The following is a 25,000-nucleotide window of genomic DNA, read 5'->3' on the forward strand; positions in this document are numbered from 1 at the left end:
AAATGTTGTGGGGCTGTGAACAAAGCTATATAAAGGGATGAGCTCTTAGGAGTGGATATTAGGGGTGGGGCCAACCGACTGCGGATCCAATCTTGCTTAATCAGTTATTTATCTAATAAGCATGGGATTAAGGAAATTATAGCACTGAATTAACCATATGATTAAACCTGAATTTTTGAATAGTCAGAAAGGCACAGTTAGAATCAGCTTCTCATGGATGCTAATACTCTATCTAACATAAGTTCTTCTTAAGTGATTCCCAAGGCTCTATTATAAAAAAAGGGCATCAAAGCTCTTCCAAATCTTCCAGGTGTCCAAAGTATGGCAAAGAGTAACAGAATAATCCCCACAGAAGAACAACGCCTGGTGCCACAATTTTAAAAAGTAGCCCACAAAATAAACAAGTGTGTGATGGAGCAGAGGAGGAAAGTAGATGCTGTTCACTTACCATATCTTATAAGGCTAATGAGCAACCACTTCCCAATCAATGCACAATTTTCACAGAGGCTTTGATGTTTATTCTTTTCTACCTTGAGAGAATCCCAACTCCAAACCTCCTTATTTATCAAACTTTATCAGCAGGTCACATGATGAACTGGTTGCACTCAATTTGTAACAGAAGGACGTGCTATCACCTTCACCCTCACTCCCCACACGTACATGTGGCTCCCTTCCCCAACCTCGTCTGGAGGAAGTCACACGTTGTGCTGCTCTAAGTGCTGACGTTCACCTGACCACCAGCTCCCAGGCCTCTGCTGGGCTCCACGGCAGCATAGCGGGTGGAAGAGGGCTGGTTTGACCCCCCGCCCAGACTTCCAGTTGTTTTGTCTGCATGCAGGCTGGGTTCATGGAGGACTTTAAGCTACCTTCTGCATGGGCAACCCAGAGCAGTCAGCCAGATATGCAGTGGTGAAATCCATGGTCAGGTGAGATTATCTGGCAGGGGTGGTAATCATGAGACTGTTAAAGAGTAACGGACCCCACCGCCTTAAGTGTAGAGCTTTTTAACAGACATCATTTAGAAGAGTGAGAACTGTGGTATCCACAGGGGAAGGGGCAGTAAAGATTGAGGCCGAGTATTTGGGTGGTGATAGTCAAAATGCTGCCATCAATCAAGAAAGGCTGTTAATAAAGGGGATACACTAGAGAGAAAATTCCCTGTTCATATGTGTGTGTGGAGTAGGGGGAAGGTAAGAGAGGCCAGTAATACCTATGGAAGCATACAGAAGGGAAAGCACTTAGAAGAAAGACCCAATGGCCAAATACCACACAAGTTCAAGGGTAAACATAGATCCTCTAATATCTACTCAAGCCATATACCACTGCAGATGTTTCCTGTCTGAGGCAAGGTGCCTCGTTATTTAGAACATGTTGTCACCAGATCCCAGGGCATACTTTCAATTCAACCACCCATCCATCCATCCATCCATCCTTTTGTACAGCGAACATCTGAGATCCTCTAATTACCAAGCACTCGAATGACTGCTAGAAATATAATTAAGACAGTGCTTGTCCTTGATGAGATCACAGTCTCTAGGGAGAAAGAAAGATAAGCAGTTAATTATCCTATGCAAAAGAAGTATGGATGAGGGTATGGGGACACAGTAACTAACTCAGTAGGTAGAGTCAGGAAACACCCCCCCAAAGAAGGCATCATTGTTGCTAGGTCTTAAATGATGAATCAGTGCTTGCTCCCCAGTTCAAAGGGTGGTATGGAGTCATGAAAGGACATTGTAGGGTTGGGGCAAATGCTGGGTGAGGATGGATCAGGAAGGACAGTGGATCCTAAGCCACTGGTGAACTTTATATTGTAGCCCTAGGACACACATCTGAGTAGGATTTGTTTGGGAGAAATGATGAAGGCTTGAGTTAAAACAGAGCACAGAAATAGAGGCAGGAGCAAGGAGTCACTTGACGGAGCAAGTTGAGAGTACAAGTGGCTGACCTATTATGAGGAAGAAGAAGGGGAGGCAAGGATGGCTCAGGCTTGGGAAGTACATCAGAGACTACGAGGACAAGCCCAGGAGGAGGTCTGAGAGAGAAGGTAAGGAATTTGCTTTTGAACATGCTGAATGTGACATGCCTGAAGGTCATCTAGAGAGAGCTGAAACACATACTGGGGTTCAGAAAGAAGTCAAGACTCAAAAGAGACAGGCCTTAAATTTTCTGGACTATTCTCAATTTCAGGCAATTGTGTTCTTTTCAGTACGGTTACGAATTAAAAGCAAAACTAAATGTGGCTAACTTTATACTTCTTAGTAAGTTTTATACTTTCTCCACACATATTAACAAATAATGAAGAACCCCCCAAAAACCAAAAACTGTGGAACTCAGCTTAGGTTTAAAAAATACTCTCACAGTGTTTCCAAGGCCCAGTTTACTTCTCTCATGTCTGCACAGACTGCCCCCAACCAGCCATTTGTCTTGCAAATGAAAGTTCTTGGGCACATAAAAGGACTCAGAAAGAGTGCTTGGATCAGCAGAAATTCATCATCATTAGGGAAAAACCACCTCAAAGAGTATGCCTTAATGAATGTGATTCAAAGACAGCAGATTTTCAAAATCATAAATCAGGACAACTGCTGGTGGTGATATCATAAATAAAGACCATTCATTTTTTTTTTTTTTATAAGATTTTAAAAGAGAGCGTGCGCATGAGTGGACAGGGCAGAGGGAGAGGGAGAGAATATCTGAAGCAGGCTCCAGACTCGGGGCTCAATCTCATGACCCTGAGATCAGGACCCTGAGATCAGGACCTGATCTGAAACCAAACGTCGAAGCTCAACTGACTGCACCAACCAGGGGCCCCAGCATACACTCTTCATTGTCTCCAGCAAGGAACACCAAAGAGCAAGTCCATGAATTTGACCACCACTCACTACTTCTGGTATATAATTCACACTACTTGTCCTATACACACAATAAAACTACAAGTGGTTACTAGCTAAATTGAATGTTTAAAATTCTACCTAAGGGGCACCTGGGTGGCTCAGTCGGTTAAGTGTCTGCCTTTGGCTCAGGTCATGATCCCACGGTCCTGGGTCTGGCTCCGTGCTCAGCTCCATGCTCAGCGGGGAGTCTCCTTTTCCCTCTCCCTCTGGGCTCTCCCTCTCTCTCAAACGAATAAAATAAGTAAAATTCTACCTAAAAGCTCAGAGAAGAGAGAGTGAACAAGATGGTATTGGCATTTGTTCAAAAAAGCAGCAATTCAGATCAACCCCAACCCGTGCCGGGAGCACCCCTAGTGGGCTAGAGACTACTAGCTCCAAGGCCCCACTTGAGCCTGGATCAGCTGTACACTTAAGTATTTTTGAAGTACTATCAATAGAAAGAGATCAGTCAGAAAATTTAAATCTACCTTCACACACCTTGCAAATTTCCCCCAGCCCACTGCCAACTTCTACGTTTTAAATGTTTTGCCTAAATTAGGTTATTTGAGAATCATGAAAAAATTAAAAGTGACTTTTCACCAGTATGTTTGAATGTCAGTCTTAGATGTCATACTAGAGTCGCTAACATATATCCAGCAGGTATAAGTGAACCTAAGGGAAGGATAATAGAGCTTTGATGAAATTGCTAATCACTCTTTGCAGCTATAAGCCCCGTTAAAAGATAAACTGAGGTCTATTAAAAATTTGAAGAGTTTATTTGAGCAAAAATCGGTGGAATCAGGCAGTGCCTAACTGGAAGTGGTGAGGGGCGCTCCCCGGCCTGGCAGGAGCTAGAAACAGGCTTTTCTAGAGAAAAGGCAGAAGCAAAGCAAGGAAATCATGGATTGGTCACCGCTTCAAGTCTAGTTGGCTGCTTGTGATTGGTTGTCCTTAGGTTTTGATTTTGTAACTTTTAGGCATTCATAGGCTTGGATTTGGTTTGCTTTTGTACACCACCACCACATTAGGGCCACTCTGTCTGGGATTTTCCTTGTTTAATTAACTGAACATCCTACTAGTGATTATTCATTCTCTTGTCCGTGTGTATGTAAAGAGACCCACATAATACACACACGTATATGTATATAGTCTTCAGAATTTTTTTTTAAAGATTTTATTTATTTATTTGACAGAGAGAGACACAGAGAGAGAGGGAACACAAGCAGGGGGAGTGAGAGAGGGAGAAGCAGGCTTTCTCTAGAGCAGGGAGCCCGATGCGGGGCTCGATCCCAAGACCCCGGGATCATGACTTGAGCCGAAGGCAGACGCTTAATGACTGAGCCACACAGGCGCCCCCAGAATTTTTTTTAAAAAATCCATAAGACTAAGTAATTTAATTTTTTTTTTTTTTTAGTACTTTCCTCCACCTCAAAATGTTTGGACATCTGCTGAGTTCAGAACATACTTCTCACTTGAGGGAAAACTTTATAAATTATCTTTAGAAGCACTTAATCTTCAGTCTAAGGAAAGGAAAGCTCAGAAGAGGACATCCATTTACCCGGAAAAAGGCCACATTGAAACAAGCTCTCTGGGGGATGCCTGGGTGGCTAAGTCAGTTAAGCGTCTGCCTTCGGCTCAGGTCATGATCCCGGGGTCCTGGGATCGAGTCCCGCATCGGGCTCCCTGCTCAGTGGGGAGCCTGCTTCTCCCTCTGCTTGTCGCTCCCTCTACTTGTGTTCTCTCTCTCTCTGGCACATAAATAAATAAAATAAAAATAAATAAAATAAGCTCTCTAGGAAGGAGCAGAGCATCAAGCATAAAGCCTCAGATTTCGGGGCTGCACACGACTCCTGAACTCTGAGCTCTGGGCAGAAAAGCCTTGGAAGCAAGAGGAAGGTTATGCTCCTCTGAAGAACACAAACCCAGACCTTTCTCTTCCTTGTCCTCCCGTGTTCCTCCTCAGAGTCCCTGCACTTCCTGTATCTTGTGCTCCAGCTAAATAGCTGCAAAAGAGCCTTCAATCCCTTTAGTGGTGCAAATATCTGGAGAAACTAAGTCCTTACAGGCAGAAGGCTTAACTAAATAAAGCATCTCAAGCAAATCTTCTAAGCTCAATTTTTGTTTTTAATGTTATTTGGGCTCATCATAGAGCCGAGGTCTATAGGGTTCCGAGGAAATTTGGTTTTCCTTTAAGGGATAACATTTTTCCACAACCTCTATGAATAGCTCAGAAAAGATGTTCAAAGAAAGGCACATAACTAATGAAACAGTTGACCTCTCCTCCCTGGCTTGTTACTGTTGCTTTTAAATCCTAAAAGCTAGGGTAGAATTGATGAGTCTTGGCTCTGGACTGAAGAATTTTAACGGAGGAAATGCAGTAAGTGATTCAGGCTCTCAGGACACCCAGAGGAGCAAGACAAAGCCAGAGGGAGGAGCAGTTAGTGTTGGGCACAGACAGGGGAAGCTGTGAGAAGAGATTCCCAGAGAGATCCCTGCCTACTCACTCTGGGTCCTGAGCACCGAGGAGCCTGCCAGTCGGCCTGGCAGGAAGCCCAGGACATAGAGAATTAACACGGTCAGACCCATACATTAGGGAGGCATGGACTGGAATTTCAAGTTGAGGAGGAAAAAGGGCACTCTGGGGTTTTCTCTGGAGATGAGTGAAAAAGACCACTGCTGCATGACGCTGTGAATCCATTACAGCCCCGTTAAACCTGAGGCCACGACACCATGGGCAGGCGTCACGTTTCTTAACTTCCTGGCTAGATGAGGCCAGATAGTTGCTTCTTTTATGGGGATGGGGATGGAGACAGGAAGAAAGAGAAACATGGTGATCAAATTATAAAAAAGAAAGAGATAGGATGTTTGTAGCCAATTTCGAGTAAGCAGGGAATGGTGATATGATTCAAATAAATGGTAAGATATTAGGCGGATAGTGACTTAAGCTTTGTATAAATCCTGATACATTTCAGGAGCTGTAGATCCCCTTATTAATGCATCTATTCAAACATTTTGAGAAGTATCAAAACAAAAATCTTTGAGAAGATTACAATTTTAATGGTTCCTTACAATATACAGCTTTTATTAGGCTTTTAAAATCCAGTAAATCCCCCTGCCTAGATTATCCCTATTGACTAAATAAAAGTAATAGATGTATATAAGGAAAAAGGGATGAAACAAAATGTAAAAGGCTACCTTCCCATCCTGGCTCCCTCCCATCCAGTTTTTCTCTTTAACGGTAACCACTTTTAACAGATTCTAGCATCTCCATCCAGAGAAAAACCTTATGCATAAAGTATAGACCGTGTCTATTTTTCTATGTACAACCTTTCTTTCTTTACACACAAGTGCTAATATCATATACACTGTGCTCAAACTTGTTCTTTTCCACTTAACGTATCTTGGAAATCTACTGATATGCGAAAGGCACACTTCATTTCATTGTGCTTCCCTTCATTACACTTCACAGATAATTGTGTTTTTTTTACAAATTGAAGGCTTGTGGCAACTCTGTGTCCAGCAAGTCTACCAACATCATTTTTCCAACAGCATTTGTTCATTGCATGTCTCGTGCCGTATTTTGGTAATTCTTGCAGTATTTCAAACTTTTCATCACTATTGTATGTGTTATGATGATACTGATCAGGGAGCTTTAATGTTACTACTGTAATTGTTTTGGGGGGCTGCAAACCATTTCCACGTAAGATGGCAAACTTAATCAATAAATGTGTGTGTTCTGACTGCTTCACTGACTGGCTGTTCCCCCATCTCTCTCCCTCTCCTGGGGTCTCCCTAGTTCCTGAGACCCAACAACATTGAAATTAGGCCAGTTACTAACCCTACAATGGCCTCTAAGTGTTTATGTGAAAGGAAGAGTCAATCAATGTGTCAAACTTCATTGCTGTCTTATATTGGGAAATTGCCACAACCACCCCAGCCTTCAGCGAGAACCAACCTGATCAGCCAGCAGCCATCAACGAGGCAAGACCCTCCGTCAGCAAAAAGACTATAACTCGCTGAAAACTCAGATGGTTAGCGTTTGTAGCCACAAAGTATTTTTATTTTTATTTTATTGTTTTAGAGAGGGAGAGAGAGGAGCTTAAGCAGGCTCCTTGCCCATTGAAGAGCCCGACACGGGCTCTTCAATCTTACGACCCTGAGATCATGAGCTGAGCCAAAATCAAGAGTCAGATGCTGAACCGATTGAGCCACCCAGGTACCCCAGTCACAAAGTATTTTTTAATCAAGGAATGTACGTTGTTTTTTTACACGTAATGCTGTTGCACACTTAATAGACTACAACAGTGTAAATATACCTTTTACATGCACTGGGAAACCAAAAAATTCATTGGACTCACTTTATTGTGATATTCACTTTATGAGCTCGCAGTATCTTTGGGGTATTCCTGTATTAATAAGGCTGCAATGAACATCCTCAGACATATCTTTTGACATTTTTATATAAGTGTCTTTATAAGAAATTCTTAGCAGTGGAACAGATAAAAGAGTATCTGAATTTTTAATTTTTGAGAGCTATTGCCAAATTGCGCTCCAATTTCATGCCCACTAAGTATTTTTCAGATTAACTGGAAGTTGGTACCTTTTGATGCCCTTCCCACCCATTTCCTGTACCCCTACCCTCTGCCTCTGGCAACCACCAATCCAGTGGACTGTTTTAACAAGCTTTCCAGGTCATTCCAATGGTGAAGCTTGAGAACCTCTCATTTAAAACATTATCTCATTTAAATTTCCCAACAACCCTCTGGGGCTGGTGCTTCCGTAATGCCCATTTCACAGATAAAGAAACAGATTCACAGAGAGGTAGAATTACTTGTCCAAGGTCATATACTTAGCAAGTGGTGAAATTGGGCATGGAACTGTATCCGCTCAACTTCAAATAACATATATCTGACCCTGGAACAATGCGAGGGTGAGGGACACTGACCCCCACCCCCACCCCCGTCAAACATTGCATACAGCTTTTGACTCCCCCAGAACTTAATAGCTTCCCATTTACAGCTTACAAAACAGCTGATTAACACATAGTATGTATGTTATATGTATTACATACTCTATTCTTACAATAAAGGAGGCTAGAGAAAATGTTAAGAAAATCATGAGAGAAAATACATTTACAGTACTACTGTACTGTATTGAGAAAATCTGTGGACCAGCACAGTTCAAACCCATGTTGTTCAAGGGTCAACTGTATTTATAAACATTTGTATATGGATTTATACTATGGGCCAAAGTCTCATGAGCACTGCAGAATGTATCATGCCAGGCACTGTCCTAGGCGCTGGGGCTAGGGTGATCCAAAGATGCTGCTGATTCTTGCAGCCCTGGGAGGAGACAGCCACAGACAGGACTGAGTCACAGGAGGAGAAGAAGCCTGCAGAGAGCACCAAAGGAGGCAGGAAAGGCTTGAAGGACCCCTGGGCCAAAACTTTAAGACATGTAGAATTTTCTAAAAGGAAGAAGCTAAATAGTTGAGATTGTTATGGGGCAGGAAGCTGACTGACCCCTCTCCAAAAGTATACCGAGGAATCTGAAAGGCAGTGAAGAAGAAACAGTGTCTGCAAAAGGGCCCCTACTTCTTGTGTGTCTACCAGACTGGAACTGGCTTCCCTCCGTGTGTGCCCTCAGCACACAGTCATCTAAAATCCACTCCGCCCTACTTTTGTTCATCACTGTTGTTGGATAATAAACCTCAGCAGGGGAAACCTGAGGAGGTGGGGCCCGGCTGAGGGAGTGCTTTTAGGAATAGACACTGTGGGGCTGCATGTGAGTATGAGCCAGGAAGGAGAGCGAGGAAGCCCTTGTTGTGGGTAAAGTCTTAGCTCCACCACCAAGCAACCGTGTAGCCTGAAGAAAGCCTCTATGTTTGAGGCCCAAAGGAAAGGGGGATGGACGAGCCATTTCTAAATATCCACCCCAGCTCTGTGATCCTACAGAAGACGGGTCAGCAAGCTTTTTCCGCAAAGAAACAGGAAATAGTTTTGGTTTTGCTGGTCATACAACTACCCTGCTAGAGAAAGTGTCTACAAACCTAAGCAGTTTATGTCCTTAAATAAAAGTGGCTACTTTTTCATGATCCTCCCTGGGCACAGTTTTCCTTTGCTTGAGCACAGACACCAACTTGTACTTCCTTTCTCGGTTGCACAGAAGAGTCCAGAATACATCATCTCTGCGTTAAAATAACTATACTGACACCTCACTTTTCCTCAGATCTAGTTTGAAAGTGACTTGGCTTTAAAAAGTTTTTGTGAAAAAAAAATGTTTGCACGCGGATTCTTTCCAAAGTAGCTCGGAGACGACTTCCTCATAGCCTGTCCCCTCTTCTATATCCCCCCCCACCTCCTCCTTACCACTTGGCAGCGGCTTCTATTGCAGTCCCTACAAGTGGGCTCACATAAAGATAGCAGGGTTTCATCTCTAGCTCCCAAAAGTTCTATCTTTTCTGAATTGCCGTGCTCTTCACTCAACACATACTATGTTAGCTCTTGAAATCTAGCCTTCTACAATTCCTTATTATTCCAGAGTGTAAGGCTTAATTTCTCTCTCTCATTTTGCTATCAGTAAAACATTTTTTTTCATGTTATTATCGTAGTGGTATTATTTGGCTCAGTACATATATTTTCAGTGAGACTGAAAGGAGAGAGACCAAAAAAGGCTCAACTCACATCTGGCAGGCTTCCAGTATCCTCTCCTATTGCTTTTGGTATCCTGTGAAATAGGAGGTTCTCTGCTCATTCTTGATTTGAAAGTTTTTATAAAAAATATTTTCTCTGGACATTTATTCCCTGAGAGCAAATAGGTATTTTTTTTTAATGAAAATAATGCTTCCAGAACTTAAAACACTGGCAAATATAACCATCAGTATGATTTGGAGGAGAAACAGAAAACCTGCCGAGTTGCTAAAGCAGTTAAGGGGAATTTTTTTCCCATGGATGAACGATAGCAATGACGACCACAGACACGGAAAACATTTTAACACTTCATAAAATTCCTTTCCGACAGCAGGAACATAGAAGCCAAATTTCCCTTGGCAGAAAATAAAAAAAAAAATATTTAGCTGAGATGTTCTTAAGAAGTAAATGGTTTCAGAAAGAGCTTTTCAGGCAGAAGAAATGTGGATGATGACACCCATCTGCCTGAAAGGGGGGGTCACGGTCCACAGGAAGATCAGAGACCCCTCATCTGTCACTCCAGCGCTCTGCGCACTACTGGGTGCTTAACAGGGGCCCAATAAATATTTGTGGATGAATTTCATCATTTGTTCAAACACCTGAGGCTTTTACGATTTTAGTCAAGAAAACAGATGAGGACGTGACAGAGGAGACCGGTTAGGGAAGGCACAGTCTCCCCAACAGGAACCCTGACCTGTCTACAGTGTGCAGCACCCCGGAAGGGTGCCGCGCACACACTCTCAGGGTTCAAATGTGGCTTGAAATTTGTAGTGCTGTCCTGCAGACACGACCTCCAGAGCGAGGCAGAAACGGGGCACATGCCTGGGAGGATACCAGCTCCACTGTTCTGTGATCAGCTAAGGAGCTCTCGGCATCCCGGCTGGGTCCTGGTAGAGAGGCTGGCTCTGTTTCACATACTCAGAAAAAAAAGGATCAGAGTCATTGACATGATAAGGACTGCAGAATTTTTGGAATGGCAATGGGCTTTAGGGGCGGGGTTGGGGTGGGGGGTGGCTGTCTGGTCAAACCCTTCCACTACCGAACAGATGGGGAAACTGAGACTCGGGATGCTCAGCAGACTGTCCTAAAGTCACCTGGCTAACTGATGGTCGAGCCAGGATTAGAACCAGGATCTCTTCAGGCCCAGTCAACGGCCTCTCCTCTGTTTGCCGTTTTCAAGATCTAAGATGAGGGTGGCGTTGTTGCCTATCACAAACGTACAAAGCAAATTTGCATGGCAGTTCTAAGCTTTCCCATCTCCAGGTTAAAGTAATATTAATAAGAGGACTGAGATAGCACTACTGCAAGGTTCTCAGCTGAAGAATATTCTGCGTGTTCTACTTGAAGGAGGATGGCATGCTGGAACAAAGTCAGCTGAGATTATGGTTTATTCAAAAAGCCCAACATTTAGAGTATGTCTTGCAGTTTCTAGGCTCTAGCCCAATTTCCCATACCACCTTCATTTCCATCTATGATGTTGACCAACAGCCAAGAGTTGTACTTAGGTCTCTGACAGGCTGCCGGGAATTGTGCCAGACCTGGGTGGGGCGCAGGGAGGCGGGAAAGGGGACCAGTAAATGGCCTCTGTGTCTCTGTGTAGCCTCAAGTCTTGCTAGAAGAAAAAATGAAGACCCCACAACCTGATGCACATAAGATAATGAGGAAAGAATGAAATGCTCAAGGGGGTAGGGGCCGTGTTAATAAGCGTCGTAGAAGGGGGCACCTGGGTGGCTCAGTCGTTAAGCGTCTGCCTTCGGCTCAGGTCATGATCCCGGGGTCCTGGGATCGAGCCCCGCATTGGGTTCCCTGCTTGGCTTTGAGCCCCGCATCAGACTCCCTGCTCGGCGGGAAGCCTGCTTCTCCCTCTCCCACTCCCCCTGCTTGTGTTCCCTCTCTCGTTGTGTCTCTCTCTGTCAAATAAATAAATAAAATCTTAAAAAAGGAAAAAAAAAAAGCACCGTAGACGGCAGGAGAGGGGGCCAGGGCCACGAGCTGCACCAGGAGCACGCGTGACCGAGGCTGGGCTCTGGTTCCGGCCTGGGCCCGAGGAAGACGCTTGAGGCGAGGGAGGTAGCGTAGGCACGGCGTGGAGGGGGAGAGAGGGCCGTGCTGGAGGCAAAGGCTTCACTTCCTAACCAGACAGCAGCATTTGCATTCCGTGTGAAGGCAGTGCCGACTACCCCCCAACACTCCCTCGGCTCCGCCCGCATGCCACAAATTTACAGCTATAATATCCTCCTCTGCTCATTTTCACTGCTCATAAACACACACATAGGCAAAGCGGTAGAGAGCTAACCGTTCAGGGGGCCAACAGTCCTGGGTTCTGATCTGCCCGTAAACTGCTAAATGACCAAGGCCTGTCACGTCTGCTCTAGAACTTCTGTTTCCTCCTCTCGAAAATGAGAGGCTATGAAACAAAAGATCTCTGAGGTTCCCCTCCCGCCCTGACATTCTATAGTTTCTACTTTCCAGTCCTGCTCCTTGTATTTATGGCACATGTTCTTAAAATTAATATTAATCAACCCTTCTCCACTGCTTTCCCAATTGCCTTTCCCCCATGTTACTCCCTTCCTTCGCTTCTCTCTTACTGGGAAGCGTGTTGGGGAAGTACCAAAGTGGGGATATCATGCAGTGTTGAAATGTTCATTAGATGAGTGTGTGTTGTAACAAGGCATGCACAATTGATCATCTTGGCATGCATATTAATAATTGAATGCTGTGGTACATGCTTCCTGAACTTTATAAACAGCTCCTCTCTGAGCTTTGAAATGACAAGCTTTGCTCATAACTGAAAAACTGAAAGTGGGCGGGCCTACGGGGAGTGCCTATGAAGTATACATTTTTAAAAAGCAAAGAAGATCAAAACCCCAATGTCTCCTGGTCGGGAGAACTGGGGAAGTTTCCTGCCAAATGGACAGGTTAAGAAATGACATAAACATGAATCAAGGATGACCTAAGGATAAGATGACATAAGAGTGAGATGATTCACCTGTGCTGACATTTTTTTTTCTCTTTCTTCTATATCTAGCAGATGAGATCTGCCCAGCTGGCCGGAAAAGATGAGAAAGCCCCAGCTGCCACACCAGGATAGATGGCGTCCTCAACTAACATCTTTCATAACTGCACATCTGTGGTCAGAAGTAAAAAACGATCCCAAACAGAGGTGAATGGATGCTGAACTCCCCAAACTCTTGGTTGGGTCAGGTGCTGCCCCTTGATGCTTAAAGCCAAGGCTTAGATGGAAACTATGGTTCTGGGGTGAAGACCAGAGATACGAGAAAGGTTAGAACTTAAACAAATATTAGCAGGACTGAACATCAACAAGGCTGGAAGGTAACTACTGGACCTTGACGTAAACCTTGAAATAAATCACAACTTTTTCTTTATGTTATTATTCATGGCTCTTGATTTCTGTTCCCCTTTGAACAAATGCTATCTGCTCAAATATGAAAGCAAGGACAAATATGACAAGCAAAGCAAGGATGGGTGCATCTTATCCAGTTTAATGGACAAACACTTAATGAAATTTCCCTTCTCCTATTTCCAATAATATCTATCTAGGGACCCAACTTACCATGCTGGTAGCTTTGCAAAAATGTGCCTGAACTTTTCTGGAAGTTGTCAAATGAACCCTCCCTTCAGGACACCAGGCCAGCTCCACCTGCTGTAATAAGCCAGCTCATCAATATATTTGCTTTCAAATTGCCTCAGAACAATTTCCTGACCCTTGCGGCTTTCCAATGGAGACCACCATGGGATGTTACGGAGAAGGGTGCTGGCGCTGTGGACATCTTTTATGAGGGAGGGTGCACTCAGGGTTACTGCCAAACAACCAGATCTCCAGCCCCTTAGGAGAAAGAAAACAGATGCCATTCCTGAATTTTCGTAATTAACAATCGTGATCTAATTCTAAATGAGAAAGCCGAAATGTGATTCCTGCGGTGTTTTCCAGAAGTATTAATGTGGACGAATGGGGGTGTGGCTGGTTCTGCTTTTGGAAAATGCAGTGAGTGTGCCAATCACTGTGGACTTTGGCAGTCATTGTGTTAGAAGCCGCCCCATGTACCGATGCCAAACTCACCCCGCCATACTAAAGGGAGCTGGGATAAGTGGAAAATGTGGTTGAGACAAACAGACATAACTGCATCAGACATGAAAAGAGATGTATTTAAAATTCAAAGGGTGATGAAATGTGCACACACATAGCAGCTTAGCCAGGTTACTGCTACCATTGTCATGACGAATGGTAGGCTTTGGTTCCCCTTTGCAGCTGGGGAGTAGTCATCTTTGTAAAAGCGCATAGGAAAGAATGGAAAATTCTGAGGTTGTTCAGTAAGACACGCAACCTTCCTGTTCTCCCTCTAAGGCTTAGTTCCAGGTCACACTCACATTCAAGGTCTCTCCCATCTTGAAGTTGTTCCGAAGGGCCTTAGCTACCAAGGCACATGATGGCCCCTTAGGCCCTCTGTGGCTGGGATGGGCACGACAGCACTGTGGGCTGTCAACATCAGCTGGGACTTTTCACCTGCTCTGCCGGCTGCTGAAACACTTCCCCAGAAGCAAAGTACAGGGCTGAGGGGGGTCTCTCACACAGCAACAGGTAGATGGGAAATGTGGTTACAACTGAGAAATGCCAACATGAAGTTTTCCGTTGACTCTTCCATGCTGACTCCCCTAACACCCCCTAGCCTGCTACCAGGGGTCTGGTAGAGCACAGCAATTACCAACAAAGGCACAGCTAGTGAGCTTTCAGACGTGCTGGATCACACAAGCAGAGTTGAAGGCCCGGGCCCCCCGCACTGTGCTGCCACCCACACCAAACCACTCTCAGAGGGCCCTGGGAACTTCTGAACTGTCTCAGGCTTCCTTCCTGCCATCCTTCCTATTTACTCATGTGCTCACTCACTCATCATCCTGAGTCTATGTTCCAGACACTTGGTGTGCACGCATGACTAATAATCAAGAGCAGACAAATCATGACATCATTGCATATTTTGGTAAGTGCTCTGAAGGACCTCGAACTGGGTGAAACTACTGGGGAAGGGTGAAGCGGAAAGGTCTCCTGAAGGGTGGGCTTTCGGCCAAGACCACAAAGGATGGGGAGGATTCATGCATGCAGGGTGGGGAGCAGTGCACATCAGACAGAAGGACAGAGGTGCAAAGGCTCAGGGGTGGGAGGCAGTTCTGACAGGCTCCGCAGCGGGGAGGCCAGTGGGGATGAGGCACGGCGTGTCAAGGGAAAACTGATGCTAAAGAGGCAGGTCTGGAGAGCTTGTAGTCTGGGGAGAGTGAATATTATTGTAAGTGCAATGGGAAGCTACTCGAGGAATTTAAGTGGGGAAGACATGATGTGAATTATATTAGACGATGTGTGAAAAATAGATTGAATAAGAATCAAAGTGGAAAGGGAGGGACTGTATATGGCAGAAACTGCACAATGCCTCCCGGCAGCCCTCCTCCCCTCCTTCCTTCCTATGAGAGCTCCAGCTTTATTCTGGGAGCAACGGGCCCACTCAAAAAAGGGTATTTCCTGCTTTCCTTGTAGCTAGGCATGGACACATGTAATAATTCCGCACAATAAGACGTAAACGGAAGTCTGTTGAGGATCTTTGGGCAAGTTTTGCTTTCTTGCCCTAAAGGCACAAGCCTGTCCTCTGCTTTTTCCCTTACGTGATTCGAGCGCGTAAAAGAAACGATGTGATGGCAGGACCAAGAGCAGTCGTTTTTGACCATCACCTAGGAAAAGCTAACAGCCTCGCAGACACCTCAGGCCTGACAGCCCTGCAGCCCTGAACCTGTGCCAATAAACATCTACAGCCGGATTTTACCAAGTATGAAAAGAAAAAACCTCACTTTTTTAAGACACAGTTGGGTAGGGTTTTCTGGTACTCACAGGTGGACACCAGGCCTAACGGACGCACCAGGCCATTGCCATAGTTCAGGCAGCCCGCACTTGAATGCTGGCAGTTAAAATGAAGAAAAGTGAGTCATTTTTGAATGCTGACACAATGGGATTTCCTGATGGCCTGAATACGGGCTTTGGAGGAGGGAGATGATGAGGGTAAAAATTACTTGTAGGATTTGGGTCTGAGAATTCCTTAAAATAGGAAGGAAAAACCTAAAAAGGAATGGGTTTGAAAATTAAAAGCAAGAATTCCATTTTTGATATTTCACAGTGGAGGTGCCAAAGAGGTATCTAGAATAGGAGTCTCCACTCCTAGGTTTCCATGAGGTGGACTTCCCTCCAAAATTCCTGGTCCTACTGCCGCCCTTCACTCTCTCCTTCCCAGGGAGGCAGCCCACCAGCCTGCCTGTACCCCTGCTCATTTCCCCCCTGCTCCTCCCCTCACTGTGCAGCGGGGCCAAGGGCTTCAGGGCTGCCTGTGGCCAGATGCTCCCCCTGGAGGCCTCGCAGTAGAAAGCCCACTGTTACAGCAGACCTCAACCTCACGTTCCAATTCAGCCTTTATCGGTAATCAAATGCTGATGTTTGGATCCTGCCACGTGCCAGACTTCTTCATCTATCTCTCTTGTGGTTTCAAACCGAGACCAGCTCAGCCCCACATCATGTCAGGCACGTTGCATTCTCTCAGCCACAAGAGCTGGGCCTCTTTTTAACAGGTGCTTCTTTCAACAGATACGGCCAAAGGACACCGAAGTTCTCCCCTATTCTAATGCGTGGCTGTCTTTCTACCTTCACTGTTAGGCTCAAGGATTGAGTCTTCCCTGCCAGGTGGGACTGTGAAGTCACAGAGTGAAAATGTTTTTAAATTGATGCTAGTGAGCAAAAGTTACCCAGTAATATCCCAGTGTTCATGCACTTGGCTTGCCATTACTTTGCAGGGACTGTATCATTAGAGTTGAGTTGCCTTTCCCTCTCTTCCTTTTCTCCATTACCAAGCCAGCCTTACCTCCCCTCCACCCACTAATCCATTCTGCGCTTCCCTCCTTTTAAAGGCGGAATCAATATTAGTGTTCTTTATCCTATCCCTAGTAACCCTAACCTCAGAACTGCTGGGTGTACACGGTCTGGGGAAGGGCCATTCCTCATGACTGGGCATCAAGGGAAAGTGGTCTGATAATGGTCTGATGAGACAGCACTTCTGTTTTTCCTATTCCTTTTCTATAAAGACAGGTGCCCAGGTTGGTGTCCTACTGGATATTTGGTCACTTACCAGAGTTCATGTTTGTGCGTTTCTTATATATTTTATGTTGCTGCAAAAAATGGTCTTCTTACAACAAAGTCATATAAAACACCTTTCCACTTGAGAGCCTGGTTTTTCATGTCCCTCTCTCTTCCAGTCCTAACAGATAGATCCATCGTCCCTTGAGTTTACACTGATGAAAGAGGTGATCGACATTTTGGCACACTGTATCATTGAAAAAATTCCTCATTCTCAGAACGAATATGTAAATCGCATATGTCACCGTCCCACGTGGCACCCTGCACCTGGTACCGAATAGAGCGGGGCATTGTTACAGTGTCATTCGATGGCTTTTACCAACCACAGGAACATCAGCAACCGCAATGCGTTATGCCACTGTGATGTGAACTACAGACACAGACAGAGTGCCCGGAAAAAAAATTTACGCCCTTTTTTTGAATAGAGCCCTGGGTAATTACCCTGACTATTGTTCTATGAGAAAGCCTATTTACACCCCTTCATCAATTTAGGGTCTGGACATGAAAAATCGCCAGCATTAAGCAGTTAAGGCAATCTGCTTTCGAGATGAAGAAAGGACAAAAAAATAATACTGTAGAAACACCTCGACTTCTGGGTTGCCCATGTTGACAGCGAAAGCTCACCTCAAATAAAGGATCCTGAGGAGGAGTTTTTCTGATGGTGCCTTCATCCTAAACAAAGCTCAAGGACAATGTGCTCGGGGTCTGCTTCCTACTGTCGGCACTAGGAGGACATGCAGGTCATGTCCTGCATGGTAAAGGGCAGCCGCCCGGCAGGTGCCCTGCAGGTGCGGTGTGACCTGTGGTGGGTCCAGCAGGCACAGAAGCATCTGGCTGCCCTGCCCCAGTGGCCAGGTGTGGTGTTCTGAGGAAAAGCTACAGAAACGTTGCTCACCTTGAGAAGTAAGCTCTCAGGGCAGGGTCCGTGTTCCTCCAAGTTGCCACAGGACATGAAATAGGTTATGAGGTTTGCCATTCAATATGGAGTAAAATGGGAAATTATTGAACTACTTACCCCCAAATGAAAACAAAAATTAAATGAATGCAAAAGAAAAGGCAAACTCACAACAAAAACAGATGGCTCCCAAAATTTTACTTACATTGAGTGAGGATTCCGGTTAAGGCATTTTTAAAATTCTCCTTGGCCTCTTCCATCTCCTGTTCGTGGGTGGCTTTTTCGTTCATCAGCCGGCGGACGTGGCTATTGGCTGACTGCACCATGGAATAGAACTGGTTTGCAGAACGCCGATTCACCTCCCCTCGTTCGATCCAGGAAAGGAGCACTGTGATAGCCTCTGAAAACTTGCTATCATCTGGAAACGGAAAACCACCAAGTACAAATCATGCCAAGGCAAGACAATGAACTTTACTTTGGGTTCTTCTCAAAAGACAGAACACGGACCATCTTCATGGATGCATTTTCCGAACTTGACAAATTAGCTTTCCTAAGACTAGCTGCTCCAGCATTGTTTGGTTTCCCCTTCTGCCTCTAATTCCATGGTGCCATAGAGCCAGCCAAGAAACAAATGGTGGGTCACTCTCTCATCTCCAAACCTGGTGAGTTCAGCTTTAGATCTGTTCTGGGCATTCTTGGTAACATGGTATGCCAAACCCTGATTTCTCTTTCTTAAGACTGGCTTGAAAAACTGTTATTAACCTATCTGGTCTCCACTTCTTTATTCTTTCATCAGGTATATTATACAATGATACTAGTTTTCTGACAGAATCAGCTGAGTTAGTGTCAAAATATGGATGACAGATTAAACTATTTTAAAACTGGATGTAATGGAAGATATTGTTCCCACGGTGGTAGTAGAAATTAGTCAATTCTTTTTCTACTACAGTTCAAAACTACTTTCATCTTAGGTTTAATACAACATATTTAATTAGGCTGAAAAATAGAATATTTCCTTGTTTTCAACAAAAGAGGATTTGTTATCTGGGTGGTCAGTGTCTTCTCTGGAAGCCATCTAGAAGCCTACTGGAACCAATTTGAACTTGGTTTGAGGTATGTATGGGGGTTGGGGGGATGGAGTGGGGAATGAGGTTCTACCCATAAATAAATGATAGAGTTTATTTGAAAGAAAATAAATAAACTTGCCTGTTTGGGAATGGTTACTAGAACAGACCTGTGTTGCATAGCTTAAAAGTAGGGGGAAAAAAAGCAAGTTTGAAGGTAATTAAGTTAATTGAACTGGAAGTTGTATGTCAATTATCACAACATTAATCGATCCTACTGTTGAAGGCTCACTGCATACTTCCCAGGCAAACTTGAGGGGAGACGTCTTCCACTTTTATTTTTCTACCCTTGAAAAATGTGACTTAAGAAAAATATCCTATATTTTTCAAGAAAACTATGTAGGCTCTGAATTCTAAAAATCAGTAACAAAATTAAACTGGAAGATTCAGATTCTTACTCATTTATTTGATAAATACTGAGTACCTAGTATGTTCCCTCCACTGGAGGAACATCAGAAACATCCTTATCATTGTGTGTGTATGTGTGTGTGTGCGTATATTTTCTATATTATTATATATTTTTGTATATTATATATTATTTACACACACACACACACACACACACACACACACACTCACCCAGATGACTGGACAGAGCGTGATTCATATTCGGTAAAGGAGTTTTACCTCACTCACCAGATGTTTTTTAATTAACCGCTGTTGTTGGTATGTTACACATCATACAAAACCTTCATTCTTGGGGCTCTTTGTGAACTTCATAGCGCAGGATAGAAATATCTATAGTACTTTTTCTGCCAGAGGCCCCCTCCCAGACGGGACACAACTTCTTTGCTGTGGCTGTTGCTTGCCCAGAGGTGTGTGCACTGAATGAAGGCAGGATCAGCCTGACCCACAATGGGGTGTGCTCTGCTTTCTCCAGGGTGGAAGCATCTATCAAATGCACACTACTGATCAGTACCCAGCCAGGCCCTCCCCCACTGCGGCAGGGGCAGTTGGAGATTGGGGATCAGAGCCTTTTTCCAGTGCAAACCTGCCCCCTCCACCCTCACACCTTCACCAGAGGAGTTAAGAGGCCCTGGGAACGCCCATGGGGCACCCCGCAAAGATGCCTTTCCTCGAAAATCTCAAAGCACAGGCTCAGAACACACGCGTGCAGTCTCACAGCTGGCTCATCCAATTTTGTTAACTCTGGAATTTCAGTCTGAGCTCAACCCTCTGTGAACTCCAGCTGCAGTGGTTTCTTATCTCATTTCATGGACCGGAGCGGCTTGTGTAAGATAAAATCCATCATACAACTTAACATTACGTTCAGCCCATGGAGAGGCCCATAATTTAGCATTATGTTTGTGAGAGGCCCACTGTGACCGTTACAGTCAGAATAAATTTTGCCTCCCGCAACGCACTCTCTACCTCTCTCCCTGCCAATATATGTTAGGAGAATGGACCTCCCAACAGACAGCACGAATAAACCTAACACTTATAAGAAAGCTTCCCCCCCTCTTAAAAAATAACAACAACAAAAAAGAAAACACTGACTCCATGTACCATTTTTACCCTTTGCTGGGACTTTCATCTCTGCATAACACAGAGCAAAGAAAACCCTTCACGATTTTGTTGTTGAGCTTACTAGCAGAGAGAACAATGTTGTTCTATCTTTCCCTCCTATTACTGATTGTTTTTCCTTCTCTTGCTTGTGGTCACTGAGTTCATAAATACACTAACTTACTGTGAGGGAGAACACACTTCAATTTTAAAATGTATGTTTGCTCAAATGATCTGAAAACCAAATTTTCTTGTTCTTCACTCCTAGATGGAGAGCATAAGTTCACCAGCAGATCATAGTTATTTGATAGTTTTCAGAAAAAGAAAACAGCAGTTTTAAGATTAAGCAATTGGAAATATACAATTTATTAAGTGAGCCAGCAAGAGACTTGCTCACATTTTAACAAGGGTTAAAAGATAGGTAACACAAGTGATTGTAGGCAGAATTCCATTAGCTTAAAATAAGTATATACTTTTGAAAACTCCCAATTTCATCCTCATTTCTGAACTTTCTAAAACTGCCAGGCCAATGTATAATTGATGTACTGACATGCAAATTAAATGTGAAGACATTAGTTAAGGCTCACTGGTAAGTTTGGTCAATATCTGTTGCTATGTAAGAAGTGACTTTATATTAAGTAAGACTAACCCAGCAACTCACTCTGAATGGCTATAGGAGGGATTGGGAGTGGTCATTTTCAATATCCAACTGTAAATTCAATTTTGTATTCAGTGGGAAGATCATTGAGAAAACAGAAAACAATATAGAACTAATTTAAACAGGATTTAGATTGCAGCATTATTAAAGCTATTCATGTGAAAAGAAATTAACACTGCTCGTAAAAATCACATCAAAGATGCAGTTATAAAAATTCCAAATACTTTCTGTGAACATGCTTAGGCATAACTCTGAACATGGGTGCAGTTTAGAAACTAGAATGTGCAGATGTGCTTTTTACACAGTAAGAATTGGGAAGATCGGTGCATTAAGGAGTGACTATGAACCATTTGCTCATTAAAAATTGTGTAGTGTTTTCTAATCAGGGTCTTCGCGATGTCACACCTGGGTTACTGCACGTTTACTCCGTGGCTTTTCTTGATTTGCATTTTCCTCTTCAATCCATCCCTCCCCCATTCCCTTATAGCTCTCTCCTTTGTTAAACACCATGGCCATGCCTTTGCCTGTCTGTGCACTCATTCTAGGAAGGAGCATTCAGGTTTCTGGTCCACCTGTTCTGTTTCCCTCAAGATTCAGCTTCAGTGTCTTCCACGAAGTCAGCTTTTCTGCAACCCTAACATGAATTAGGTGTCCATTTGCTATGTTTCCACAGCTCCCTACATAACCTGCTACTAAGACATTAGTCACTCTATATAGTAATTGCTCATTTATGGATGGGTCTCCAGTTTTGAAGGGCTAACATGAGAATAAAACTTCCAAAACAGATTTCAATCTTCTGGTCCCTTCGAGTTTTTCTCTTCGCAGTTTATACTTGATTACACTATTTCTAATAGGCTTGCAGTGATTAGTGCTCGAGAGCCACAAATTCAGTGGTCAGAAGTTGGGAAACATCAGATGGGAATAAACACTTCAATTTTGTGTTAAAGAGTATTTTCACGGTGTCTCTCAGAGATAAATGTTCTCCTGGCAGTTAAGCTAACTGGTCCTTTACCTTTCAGGCCTCTGAGGTCATTACCACTGGCAACAAAAGTTAAGAATGATGTCAGATAATCACAGAGAAGCAGAACTTTCTGCAGTAAGGCACTAACTAACCAGCTTGTCAAAAGACTCAAAAAATCTTTTTGAAGGCATTTTTAATTCTGGGAAAATAATGACCAACTTTAGTTTTGTGAGGAATAAATAATACTATAATGACTATCATCCCTCAGTGTCACTACCTAAAGCCATACCCATCTCATTTCATTTCTGTTTACTTCAGACTTTATCAACCTCCCTCCCTCTCTTTCATGTTTCTTGAGCACCTGGCACATAGTAGACATTTAAAAAATTGCACATGGGATAAATCTTTGCTATTCAAAGACTTAAAGCTTGAGCCTCATTTGGGAGCTCCTTGAAAATGCAGATTCACCCTTACTCAGACTTCCTGACTCAGAATCTGCATCCTACTCCAAGTGATTCATATGCACATTAAAGTTTTGGAAGCACTGGAAGAAATCGGTCAATGAAAACCAGGGAAATTGGCTGGGAGCTCATCTAAGTTAAAAGATAACAAAACCCTTAAATGTAAAGTAGCAGCTGAGACAGTGGAGAATATTGAAAGGATTTGATGTGATCCTTATGAGCTTTGCAAATCCCTGTCCCTGACCTCCCCCACACCCATTTAAGGAATAGCTGCTTTAACACCTGGCATCCCCATCCAGAAAAAAAAAAATGTCCATGACTTGGAAATGGGCATAGAGACTACTGCAGATCCTTTCAGTGAAATGCTGGCCATGGCCTAGAGGACCCTCTCCATTGGCCTCCAGCCCCCAGAATTATCTGATTCTACAGGGGAGTGAATCTTTAATTGTTTTTGATCAGGCTATCTTACAACTCTTTAGGGACAGAACATAAATTGTGGAGAACTGATAAGAATGCAAATAATTCTCCATAACAATGTAGATGAATTTTTGTCCAGTAGAAAATATAAATTGTTATAGAGCAAATTCTCTTTTGAACCAGTTTTTAACGTCTTACTGATTCTCTCGTTAAATGAGTTAAATAAAATCGCTGGCACATGTTCATGTTATATTTGTAAGTCATGGTTCCACTGCCAGAATATCCTTTAGCCACCCCTGAACTGCAAGCTCCTCAAAGGCCAGGCCCGTGCTGCAGTCAGGTCTGAAACCCCAGGGCCATGACGCAGAGCCCAGGGACTCAGCAGGTAGCCACGTGATGAACTTCAATCAAACTGATTAATAGATAATAAAGGGGAAAAGGACTCAAATTGGTAAGCAGTTTTTTCTCCCCCTTTGTGTATGGAGGGAGATCTGGCCTTGATTTTCAGAACAATAGGTGGATGAGAGCCAGGCCATGAACACTCAATATGAAAACTTATTTATGGCTGGGTCTATAAAGGAATAACAGGAGAGGAGATTAATATTTGAATAAAATGTCTTGAGAATGAGATAAAAGGAAGATGTTCTACAACACATTTTTCCCCCCCAAAATGGGGATACACACACACGTACACACACATACACAAAATGAATCGTGTGGATGGTGTGTCGATCTGGCTATCACTGATTTCTGGTTTCTATGATAGCTGGGAACAGCTTACAGGGTAGAGTCACATATTGACCCAAGCAGAATGGGATTCCAGGATCGCCAAGCATTATTCCTACAACATCCCTAAAATTCCACTATGTGTCCCTCAACATTGGACATCCCTAAACAAGTCTCCATTTTTTGGCTCCTCAATGAACCATTAAAAGGGGTGTAACCTTATCTATCCTCCAAATCACAGGTAGCAGGAAAGGTGATACAAATGGTTAATGCACCCCTCTCCCTCCAACACACACACACACACACACACACACACACACACTCTCCCCCAACTCTGTAGTACCTGCAAAAATGAAAAAAAAAAAAATTAAGGGGGTGGGTGGCAATATGAAAATGCACTGGTTATTCCTGCTTTTGGGTCAAGCAAAATGTTTCTAGATGAAATGGCCTATCTTGCCTCTGTGAAGGTCAATAACGCCTAAGGAAGTTGATTCTCAAACAGGCTCCCGCGCTTCTCATTTCCCTTGCCCTGAGAAGGAAGCCTGGCTTTTAGCTAATGGAACTTCCACTTGGCTTACAGTGCTATTGATTTTTACTTTCTCGGAACCATAAATATTGACAACTGTCTCAGCAAAACGCCGGCACCATTGGCACCCCCTCCCCATCGTCTGGCAGGCTGACATGGGGCCATTCTGTATGCAAATCCGAGTCTAGCCCTCTGGAAATTAGGAATGCTGATCCCAGGAGAACTGAATTCATGAGGACATGCCAGGGGGATCCCAAGGGCACTGCTTCAAAGCTTTGACAAAACTTCACCTGATGCAGAGAGAAACTCTTCATTTCATCACATAATGAAAGATTATGTGAAGCTTTTCCAAAGGGGGAAAAAGTACACAAAAACTTTTAAATGCTCTTGCCAGGAGAAATCTCCAGTGAATTAGGATATAATCTTTCTCACCGTCTAATCAATCTCTTCCTTCCACAGTCCAAACACAGGGCTCCTCCAGGGGTGGATGGTCTGTGTTAGACACGCTGAAATTCATTATCTCATCTGCCTGGTGCTACTGTTTCCAATAAAGTGTAATTATGGTGTTATTGAGCTCCTTCTCACTTTCTCAAAGCCATGCTATAAACTTTGGGTCTGTGAGCAGTTACTTCCCAGTCAGTCTTCATTAAGTGGAATTGTCTCAGAACAATGTCTATTTAATCAGCAGGGTGCCCGCTAATTTTCTTTTTTAGAATTTGTATTAACGTAACCGACACCGCCTTAAGACACTGCAATAATTACAACTTGACGTCTCCTGCGCCTTCAAGAAGGCCCAGTGGCCACTGGATCTGGGGTTAGCTGATCTCAGGAGATCTGCCCCCTCACCCTGCCGCTGGTCCAGCTGGGATCCGGGTCGCTCCTGGAATAGCTCGCTGCACTTTTCACACACCACCACGGGAAGTACATGGTGCTTAGTAATTGCCTGTACCGCGCCAGAAGCCTAAATTCTGTGAGGTAGGGGCGCGT

At 43.9% G+C, this 25,000-nt stretch overlaps 1 protein-coding gene across 6 annotated transcripts in view; it reads right to left on the reverse strand.

Annotated features, from left to right (window-relative positions):
• Nucleotides 1-25,000, reverse strand: part of ENOX1 (ecto-NOX disulfide-thiol exchanger 1) — a 550,763-nt gene that overhangs the window by 131,755 nt on the left and 394,008 nt on the right. For all 6 annotated transcript variants that reach the window (XM_078070327.1, XM_078070326.1, XM_078070323.1 and 3 more), the window contains one exon: nt 17,843-18,055. In XM_078070327.1, the coding sequence (XP_077926453.1) occupies nt 17,843-18,055 (213 nt within the window). The remainder of the gene's footprint in view (nt 1-17,842; nt 18,056-25,000) is intronic.

Source organism: Halichoerus grypus, chromosome 4 (assembly GCF_964656455.1).
Source record: "Halichoerus grypus chromosome 4, mHalGry1.hap1.1, whole genome shotgun sequence".
Lineage (NCBI taxonomy): Eukaryota > Metazoa > Chordata > Mammalia > Carnivora > Phocidae > Halichoerus > Halichoerus grypus.